Source organism: Chionomys nivalis, chromosome 9 (genome assembly GCF_950005125.1).
Source record: "Chionomys nivalis chromosome 9, mChiNiv1.1, whole genome shotgun sequence".
NCBI lineage: Eukaryota > Metazoa > Chordata > Mammalia > Rodentia > Cricetidae > Chionomys > Chionomys nivalis.
In genome coordinates this window covers 26,031,280-26,042,312 of record NC_080094.1, presented here as the reverse complement: position 1 = coordinate 26,042,312, position 11,033 = coordinate 26,031,280, and the positions used below count along the sequence as shown (strand labels likewise).

Genomic DNA, 11,033 nt, shown 5'->3' with positions numbered 1-11,033 from the left:
AAGCCTCAGAAGCAGAAAGGGACAGAGAGAGGACAGAGGTGCCTGGGGGGTTGGGGGGGAGCAGGAGGCGAGGCCTCACAGGGGAAGCCAGCAGCTGTGACTGCCCTGAGTATAAATAGCCCAGAAGAGCTGGCCCTCAGGACTTATAGCAGTCGGAATCTGCAGCCACAGTCTGTCTTCACAGGCCCCAGCTGCCCAGCTGCACAGCACATCTGGGCAAGTGCTGGCTGTGGGTGGGTGCCCACCCTGGTACCTCTGACAAGATCTTCTCATCACCATTTGTTCTGAGATGCTCTGCCAACCAACCATGCTGCTAGGTGGCCTCCTCCTGCTGACCACCATGACCACAGCCTGGCAAAGAGGGTCAGCAGCCGGTGGGCACCGCAATATTTACCGGGTCCAGCACGGCCAGTGCAGTTACACCTTTGTGTTGCCTGAGCCTGATCTCTGCCAGCTGGTGCCTGTGGCACCTGAGACCAACAGCCTCCAGGGGGACTTGACTGCCTCCAGGCTGCCCCCAGCAGACTTGCGAGCCCAGCGGGCCCAGCGTGTGAGCCAGCTGGAGAAGATACTAGCGAATAATACGCAGTGGCTGCTGAAGGTACAGCTGGGGTTGTGTGGCGGGCTAGTGGGCGGCTAGGAGACTGCCCTATTATCAGGTGGAACATCAAGAGATGTTCATCCCAAGCCAGAGGGGCTGGGGCTTTATGTTGCATAGAGCCACTGGGATGTGGGGTTCAGAGAGGACGTGGGATGAGGATGGCTATCAGGCCTCATATGCAAGGCTGATCTCCATGTGGCCGGGAAGTCAGATGTTCATTCATTCATCTAAGAGGAATTTGCTGAATATGAGTCAGGACCATTCTAAGTATGGGCATCCCCACAGGAACAGGACAGTACATTCTTATCTAATGGGCTGAGGAAAGGGCGCGAAAACGTTGTCTGCTTGTGTGGGTCCTCACACAAGCAGAGACAGGAAGAAGGCACAGGTTGGCTTTCTCAGTCAGATCCTTGGAGAATCTCTGAGGAAGTGAAGAGAGCAAATGGGTACCTGGAAGGCATCCTAGCAGAGGTGAGGCAAGAAGAGCACTTAAGTTGGGGTGGGGAAGGGGCATTCATGGAGGGATGATCGGGCCGCAAAGGCCCTCTGGAACTTTGGTGTCTAAGTGACTTGGCTACCACAGTGTTGTGAGCAGGCTGAGACTAGTAGATTTGGTTTAAGTAAAAGTCATACTGCGTAGAGTGGCCTCTGGGAGGTCAGGTGTGAGGTCTCCATGGATACTGCAAGCTCCGTACATGACGGTCTGGAGTCTATAGAATGGCTATCTGGTTCTGATTCATGCTGAGACTCCTTGATAAACTGGAACCAAGAACCAAAAGGTGAGTACATCGCTGCAGTTGGGGCCAGGAAGAAGGGTACCTGACAGGTCCTCTTGCACTTCCAGGAGATGGTGCGAGCAGTGTCAATCTAGGTAAGCACTGGGTATAGAGTCGAAGACAAACTGGTCTATGAGCGTGTGGGCAGGATCCTGTCCTGTGGGACCTGGATGCGGTCACTCACTAAGAAAGAGAAGGAGATCTAGAGCCACTGGGGGTGGGGGGAGTGGACTGAACCAATCCATGGAGGTTTAAAACAAGGCAGACAGTGGACGTGCCTGGTAGACAATGAGCCAAACGGGACAATGGCATCCAGAACGCCTCTCTCACCCCTGTGGTTTCCAGACTGTTGGTTTTTTTTTTTTACATTGTTATTACATGTATTAACTTATCTGTGTGTACATGCATGTTGGTATGTACATGTCACATATGTAAAGGTCAAGGGATACTTGTGGGAGTCACGTCTCTCCTTCCACCACCTGGGTCCCAGAGTTCAAAGTTGGGTCATCAGGCATATTAGCGAGTATCTTTATCTGCTGAGCCGTCTTGCTAGACCCTGGACTTCTTAAATCATACACTCGGTAGGAAAGGTTTGCTCTCGCGTAGAAGATGCACTTTTGGGATTCACACACACGAGCCTATATCAGTATAATGCACCTGGATGATCCCCCTGTAATGAGCAGGCTATGCTACATGTACTGAAGCCCTGTCCCCACATGCTTTTACATGCCCACCCCCACCACACATGCAGCCTCCGGTCCCTGCTGCATCCCAGATGCTGCTCCTTGCCTCCTGCCCCTCAGCATCTCTAGCCCACCCCCATCCTGTGTCCCTGTCCCCATGGAAGGCTTTCTCGACTTCCCACACTGGCTGCTCCATGCTGCACGGAGCATGGTTCTGTGGGCAGCTGTCCCCAAGGTCTATGAGATGTCTGAGTCAAGCCTTCCTCTCTAACCTTCCCCTTCCCCTCCCCATCCACCTCGCACCAGATGTGTCCCCTGTTCTAATAAACCATAGAAGCTATGGGGATTGTCCCATGCCTCCCTGTCCCTAGACCTTCCTCAGGCTCAGAGGGAATAGGGTCCCTCACCCTCTTCATCTCCACCCCCACGTCCCTAGGGACTTTCCTCTCTTTGTTGGTCTGCTCCTCCGCGTTTAATCATCCCCCAAGCATCCCCCATGCTCAGGAAGTTGGAGGTATTGGGAACAGCAGCAGCTATAACCCATACTCTGCCTCCTCTTCCTCCTCAAGTCACTTCCCAGGTCCCAAATCCTATGCCCACAACTCAGCTCAACTTCCTAGACTTCAGGACAGTGCTGGCGGCCAGCAGCATCCTCTCTCCCAGGTCTGCCCAGAAGCACTCTTCCTACACCCAGTCTGTCTCTCCTAGCTCCACCTGTACCAGCTGTTGGCTTCTCTGTGCTCGCTTACACAGGACTTTCCATTGCTCCTTTAGACACTGCCTTTACTTCCTGCTAGCTCCCTACCCCAGGTCCCAATCTTTCGTCCTTGAACCCCCTAGTACTAGTGTCTGGGAAACAGCAGAGTCAGTAGAAGATTTTGATTTGATGATCACTGAGACCAGTCACTTGACCCAGGTACAGGATCCTACCTGGGTGTCACCCACCTAAATTCATAATCCAGGGAGTCCTGTGGGACTGAGGAATGATGGGAGAGTCCTCCAGCCTGACCTCACATTGGTGGGCCAGGAATCCCTCATTAGTTGTGGATGAACAAGCTCATTTCCTTATCTCACAGTAGGTCAGGGGGGCACTGAGAACACCATGAGACTCTCAGGCACCCTTTCTGCTGTGTCCCAGTGGCAGGAACGACACCGGCACCATGCAGTTGGTGCAGCGGCAGTGGGTTGATGGGTTTGTAGGCTCTCAGCACAGTCCACACCTGAGTCACCCCAACTCTGAACTCAGTCACGGTCCCTCTTACTCACATGGAACAAAGGGCAGTGAGCATGCCTTCAGGCAAGGAATGTCAGCCACCCATGCTGGATTCTCAACAGGTTCCCAACCTGGGCCAGTCTCTGGTGGGTAGTCTTGCCATCTTCTGGGTAAGGGGCCTCTTGGGTTGAGCACACGCTTTCGCAGCCCTTAGCATTCACACCTGGTCGCCCAACCCCTGTAAAGCCTACTACACATCAGACCCGTGGACCTCCACCTGCCTAGAAGTTTCTTGGCTTGAATGTTACCTCCTTGGGTGGCAGCAGAGCCCAGAGGGGAGAACTTTGACCCTGGAGCTTCAGTTGCTCCTTCCCTTCATGACTGAGAGAAGAGGCCTTGCCTCCCCAGGCCTCAAAAAGGAATAGCACTGCCCTCTTCTAGGAAGATTTAGCCAGACAATGCCCAGGGCATTCTCTTCTCAGTGGCTCCTCGGTGAGTCCAGGGTATTTGCTCTAGGGTCCTCTGCAAACAGACGTGAACCCTGAATGAAAGGCTTGAGCCTTTCATTGCCCCCAGTTGAGATGTGTACTCCTCCTCCTTTGAATAATCACACACACACACACACACACACACCATTGTCCCATACACATTCATACCCCTTGAACATGCTTCTCATCCAAGGCAGGGAAGTTGTGCCTTTTGTGGCTGCAGCTGGGACTCTCTTTAAGCTCCTGTCCCTTCCTGGCATTGCTTCGGGGCCATCAAACCTCCAAGTTTCCTTTTTGGGTTTTTTTTTTAAGAGTTTGGAAACATTCCCTGATCATATCTTCACATAGCGCTGCTAAGCCTACCCAAGCGCTCCACCACAAGTTCCTTCTCTTGAGCTGCAAGGGAGCCCCTCCCTGGTGCAGGTTTAAGCAGCCAGCACCGACCTGCATATCTCTAGTTCCCTGTCTGTTCCTGCAGTTTACCTATGAGGAACCTGAGGCAGGAGGGGTCGGCAAATGAACGTCCAACTGCATATGTCTTCTCCTGACTGTGGAAGCTGGACGCTGGAGGGCAATGCTAGAGGGAGCCTGTAGCCACCACCTCCCCACTGTGTGGCTGCTGGGGTTCCACCACCCACAGTCGTGTGAGCCCCAGCCTCACCTTCCTTCTCACACTCCTCCTCCCTGCACCCCTCCTTTGCCTTTCTTTACCCTACTCACCCCACCCCTCTCTCCTCCCAGAAAGCTTCTGTTCAGTGGCTCATGACCCACAATGCCTATCGTGGGCTGGACGATGCTCAGTTCAGCTCCGTGCCTCTCTACCTGGATGAACTGCTGTGGCCAGGAGGGATGAGGGGCGGGCATGGACAGTGAATGAAAGGAATTCCTGCTGAGTAGTGTGGCGCAATGGTTAGCCACAGACCTGCTGAGTAGTGTGGCACAATGGTTAGCCACAGACCTACCAGGATGACCAGGACCGTTGCTTGGACAGCGGATATAACGCAGAGCAGGAAAGATCTCCTCGCCTGAGACCTAGAAGGAGAATGCCTGACCACAGTTGATACCCCATAGCCCCGCCTTTCCTTACTGGGGTTCTCTGTTACTTCTCACGGTGTTTACCAGTCTCGGGTCTTCCAGCCATAGAGTGCCTTCCTTGGCTTCTCTCTGTCCCCTCATCTCTTTGTCTATGAATGAGGAACACCCACTCCAGACGCCAGGGCTGGGCCCTAGCCAGTATCCACTGTCAGAGAACAGCATGTCTTCCCGAGTCTCTAAGGCCACCGGGGAAGAGCAGACATCACCCATGGAACTCAGGTCCGGTGCTTCCTCGTCTGCTCTGTGTGAGCACTGCCATAGGGTTCTGAGGCCTGCCCCACGATCTCTCTGCCTCCCTGTTCCTAGCTTTTCTTCTATCTCTGTCTCTGTCTGTCTGGTCTGTCTCTGTATGTCTTCTATCTGTCTCTCTTTCTCTATGTCTCTCTGCCTCTTTCCCTCCATCCCTCCTTTTTTTCCTCCGTCACCTTGCGCTTCTCTCTCCCTCTCCCTGTCGCTTCCTGTCTCCTTCAGGCTCTCCACCAAAGTTCCTAAGCCACCTCTCCTGTCTCTACCTCTCTGGATGTCCAATCTGGAGAGTTGGACCCAGGACCCCAAGGTGCCCACCCTCAGCCAAGCTGCTTGGCTTGAGTCCCTCTGCCCCCTCTGTCGGCAGCCACAGGGAGAGAAGTCGGCTCCACTGGTGTGCAGCCTCCTGGCAGCAAACAGATTATCTGGGCCCCTCAGCCCGGTGGCCTGGCCTGCAGGCCAAGGGTCAGGAGGGCATTTGGCAGGAACCTAGTGTGGGGTCCTGGCCCCACCCAAGACCCTCCCAGGCTGACAGGGGCTCCCAGAAGCCCTGGCCTCCCCAGGCTGCCTGTAAATTCTTGGCATTTTCAGTCTTCGGTTATGCAAACAAGAGATAAATCTCAGTTGCCACAAGAAATAAATCTTGGTTGCCGAATGAAATAGCTTGGGGTTGGTTTCCTAACCTCTCCACTGGCTTTCTGGGCAGTCGATGCGGGGGATGGGGTGGAGTGGCAGCCTCTGCTTCTGAGAGGAACAGGATGACTTTTCCAAGAAAGGTTCAAGAGCTGCTCCGGGAGTCCTGGCCCAGGACGAGCAGTTGGCTGATACTCAACCGGAGGCAGCAACAGCGGCTGCCTAAGGCTCATCCTGCCCCCAGAGGGACAGGTTTATTTGTTCATGTGGCTTGGCCAGTCAGCCTGTGGGCCAGGGCCACGAGTATCTAGCTCTGTCTCCTCCAGTGCCTAGAGAGCTCGGGCTAGGAGGCACATCCTCCCTGTTTTCCTGACAACAGGAAGTGCAAGCCCCAGACGGCTCCATGAGCTGTACTTCCTCCGCGACATTCGGTCACCTCAAACTCAGCAACATTCGGTTACTTCAGCCTCCGAGGGGCCCTGGAATACAGCTGTGCTGACCTCAAGGGCTCCCCAGGACCTGGAACAGCTGTGGTGAGGAGCATGTCCTGAGGGTGCATTGACCAGCGGAGGGCCTCTGGGGGAAATCATCTGTATGGCTGGCTTCTTTAGGAAGTGAAAGCGTACACCCTGACTCCCAGCATAACCAAGGTCAAGGACAGGAGAAATTAAGGTTGACATTCACTGGGCACTTTCTGTGTAGCACACATTTGTGCTGTGTACTTTGTGTAGATTTTAGCATTTCATTCTCATGGTGACCCCAGGAGATGAGACAGTGATGAGGAAACAGGCACCGGGAGATGGGGTGACCCATCCATGATCGCAGGGTCAGGGAATGTAGATCAGAGGAGAGCCATGCTCTAAGTACCAAGGCCAGTTTCCCATAGCTGTGGAGGCTTAAAATCCAGGGGGTGCAGATCCTCTGCCTGGGATCCCGGCTGTACCGCTCCATCCTTGGCCAGGCCACAGGATGACTTGGGGATCTCAGCTGCATGCCTGCCAACTGTCTTTGCAGCAACTTGTTCTGTTTTCAGAAGGAGAGATGGCACTAAAGTGTGGGTATCAAGAAGGCTGATGGACCGGCAGGGCTTGTCTCCCAGGAAACACCATTGTGGAGCTGGAGAAGGCAGGGGATTGGCACTGGAGTCGGTACCCAGGTCAACTCAGGTCTCTCCACTTACACAGAGCCTTTTTTTAAAACTCCCTGAGCCTCAGTTTCCTCATCTGCAAAGTGGGGATTATAATAAATTCCTCCAGTAAAGACAAAGTAAAATGAGACCCGAAAACTATCTGGTGGGGTCTCAAGATAAAGGGATACCTGGGGACCCACTTCCTTCAGGCAGTGGGGCCAGCAGAGCCTTGTGGATCCCTACTCCTCGCCCTAGCCCAGCCTCCATTGGTCCATAGCACAGCAGGTCCACCGTGCAGGGGTGAATGAAGGAAGATCATTTCTGAGCAACTGTGGGCACCTCCCTCAGGAAGCTCTACAGTGGTGTGATTTGATCTCAGAGGGAGAGGACAGGAGAGAGGGGCCAGCACTGCCCATCAGCCTGGCATAGTCTGCTCCTTGCCAGCATTCTCGTCCATTTTTTTCAGCTTGATTGGAGACGCAGAAAGCCTTTCTGGGCCTGTTCATCAGCTCCAGCTTGGTTTCCTTACATTCCTTTGGGCGCTTTAAGTGTTTGCTGAAATGGTTCGTGTATATAAAAAGACAGGGAGAGGAAGCATCCCGCTACAAAGACAAAGCCTCACCAAGGCCATCATGCTCCTGCCTCTGCCCCCTCCTCCCAGCATAAAAAGCCATTTTGTATTTTGTGCTAGGATGCACAGCCTCTTCTTGTCTCCTCCAAGCAGGAAATGCAAACAGCTGGACCCAAACCCTGCCTGTGAGCTGTACATCCTCTGCCACATACGGTCACATCAACCTCCTCCGTGACCCTGTACCTGGCCCTGCTCTCTTCTCCCGTGCCGTCTTCAGAGTCTGCCTCAGACTGCTAACGACTCAGGCCGGGCCTGCAGAAGCAATTCTGTTTACCAGCTTCAGGGGCAATGTTGGGCTCTCCCAGCTTCGGCTTACTCATTTGGGGGGACCATCACACTCCCCTCTGGGATGCTGGGGACCCGGTTAGGGAAGAGCCATGCACTGTAGCTGAGCGGGTAGGAAGAGGGCTGGAAGCAGCTCTCTAGATCACAGCCCAGGTGATGTCACTACAGGTGATATCACAGTGTGAGGAAAGCAGCTCTCTAGATCACAGCCCAGGTGATGTCACTACAGGTGATATCACAAACAGTGTGAGGAAAGCAGCTCTCTAGATCACAGCCCAGGTGATGTCACTACAGGTGATATCACAGTGTGAGGAAAGCAGCTCTCTAGATCACAGCCCAGGTGATGTCACTACAGGTGATATCACAAACAGTGTGAGGAAAGCAGCTCTCTAGATCACAGCCCAGGTGATGTCACTACAGGTGATATCACAGTGTGAGGAAAGCAGCTCTCTAGATCACAGCCCAGGTGATGTCACTACAGGTGATATCACAAACAGTGTGAGGAAAGCAGCTCTCTAGATCACAGCCCAGGTGATGTCACTACAGGTGATATCACAGTGTGAGGAAAGCAGCTCTCTAGATCACAGCCCAGGTGATGTCACTACAGGTGATATCACAGTGTGAGGAAAGCAGCTCTCTAGATCACAGCCCAGGTGATGTCACTACAGGTGATATCACAGTGTGAGGAAAGCAGCTCTCTAGATCACAGCCCAGGTGATGTCACTACAGGTGATATCACAGTGTGAGGAAAGCAGCTCTCTAGATCACAGCCCAGGTGATGTCACTACAGGTGATATCACAAGCAGTGTGAGGGAAGGCAAGAGACTCCTTCTCACAGACCTACTCAGGGGAAGCTTGGATTCTTGACTTTGTTGCAGGAAAGAATTCAGAATGAAGCTACAGTTGGATTTTATTTTAATAAGAAACTTCAAGCATGGGACTAGCAGAAAGACACACTTTAGAAAAGGAGACGGCACCCTCAAGTGTGGATCCTTAAGGTCTCGTTCAAGCGTCTCAGCAGAAACCATGTTTTCGGTTTTGATTTTAATGACTCTAGGGTTACATCTCAAAAGATTGCTAAGAAAATTTTTCTCTTTTTACCTTCTTTATAAAAAAGTGGGGTTATAGGGTAGTTCTAGAGGCTCTTAGAATGGGAAACAATCTCATAAGATAAAACCATGGGTCATACGGGTGAAAGGGGCCTAAGACATTCCTTTGACTGTAAATGGCATTTCTTGTAGATTCCTCACAAATTGCAGGTTACAGTGTGGAAAGGAGGGAGGTCTTCTGTGCTTAGACCTTAAGCGTGACTCATCGCTATTTTGACGTTCTTCTTTGAAAACATCTTGATATCTAGAGAATACTGTCTGTGTGTTGGCAGCCTGCACAGTCAATATTCATTGTGCTGGAACTGCCGGCTCTCGGGGGAGGTAGGAGGCGAAAGCTTCTACCAGATTCCAGAGAGAAATGCTCCCTTCCTTCTGTAGCACTCAGTGGTTCTGGCCCAGGGGCCCTTGCAGAGCATGGCCTGGTGGAGCATTCCTGTAACTCGGCCATTCCCCTTGGAAGCAAGTACTGAGTGAGTTCAGAGCAGGGGGTGTAAATAGACTCAGCTATGCAGATGGCCACTGGGACCTCTCTCAAGAGGAATTGCAGCTGGACAGCGATGGAGGACTTGCTGTTCACACTACTCCTCTTGGCTCCCTGGAATTTTAAACCGTGTGTTTTTATATCTGCCTTCAGAAGAAGTTAAAATTGTAGCCAAATGTGGAGCCCATCTGTAATCCTAGCACTTGGGAGGTAGAGACAGGAGGAACTGGGTGTTCAAGACCAACCTGAGCTACATGAGAACCTGACTTTTAAAAAGGAACATATTAAAGAGTTAAAATTAGAGACATGTGAATTGAAACTGAAACACAGAGAGAGAGAGAGAGAGAGAGAGAGAGAGAGAGAGAGAGAGAGAGAGAGAGAGAGAGAGAGGGAGGAAAAGAAAATTACCTGAGGAGAAACATCTGAGTTGACCCATGGCCTCCACACCCAGGTGCATACACACACAACATTAAATGTTTCAAAACAAAGGAAACAAATTGCCTTGTGAGTTCCTAGAAACAGATCTGTGTCTGATACAGCCAATCCTGCTTCTCTATTCATCCTTGGACTGCGTGGATCTGGTCTCAGAGCTGCTCCATTCTGTGCACAATATCACAGGCACACAGTGATCTAGCAAGGGACTCATGTCCCTTCTGTCACTGGGAGCTGGGGACACACCTCCACTGTAAATACCCACAGGTATGTGACACATGAGTATATCTGTCATTTCCTCTGGTCGCTCCTGGCCTAATCCCATCCATATAAGAAAAGTTCACTTTAGCAAGAGATTATTTGGAGGGAAAATATCATTTTTTTAGTGTGCAGATTCCCTGAATTCTACTAAGAGATCCTTTGGGAATCCAAGGACACAAGGGAAAACTAACTGGTGGAGGAGCTGAAGAGATGGCTCAGCGGACAAAGGTGCATAACTGCTCTCCAAGAGGCTCGGAATTCAATTCCCAGCACCTACATCAGGCAGCTCGCAGTTACCTGGAAATCCAACTCCTCGGGCCTCTGTGGGCACCAGCACTCGTTTACACACATACACACACACTTACACACACTTACACAAACACACACACACACTTAGAAATAAATCTTTGAGGAAAAAAAAATGAACACCTGGTAGTGTCAGGCAAGGTGGGACACTCCTACGATCTCAGCACTGAGGAGGCAGAGGCAGGAGGATCACATGTTTGAGGCCAGCCTGGGCTGCATAGTGAGACTTCTCAAAGGAACAGAAGAATGCCTGGCATATATGCTAGCTGCTAAATACATTAATTATACTTGTATTCATCCACAATATAATTTTGATGTTTATTTATTTCAGTGTGTACGCACATGCATGTAAACACGAACACATATACATATGTGTGGAGGTCAGAATGTAACTTGCAAGAGGTGGTTCTCTTCTGCCATGAGGGCTCCCGAGATCACAGTCAGGTCATCAGGCTTGGCTGCTCCTTTACACACTGAGCCATCTTTCTGGCCTTTCATTGCGCTTTTGAAATACAAACATATTTGAGATGTGTAATACAAACAGAAGATGGCTGTCCCCCACTGTCACTCCTCCCAGAGGTTGGTCACGCTGGCTAACAGCTTACTGTCCTTGTCCTCCATCTGTGCACACACAGCACACATCACCCGCATCTTCCTTCCACAA

General features: G+C 51.7%; 1 protein-coding gene across 1 annotated transcript in view; it reads left to right on the top strand.

The window, feature by feature from the left end:
- Positions 1-289: 289 nt before the first annotated feature.
- Angpt4 (angiopoietin 4) overlaps positions 290-11,033 on the top strand; it is a 33,464-nt gene continuing 22,720 nt past the window's right edge. Inside the window, exon 1 of the mRNA XM_057781893.1 lies at positions 290-601. Within this exon, the coding sequence (XP_057637876.1) occupies positions 290-601 (312 nt within the window). The remainder of the gene's footprint in view (positions 602-11,033) is intronic.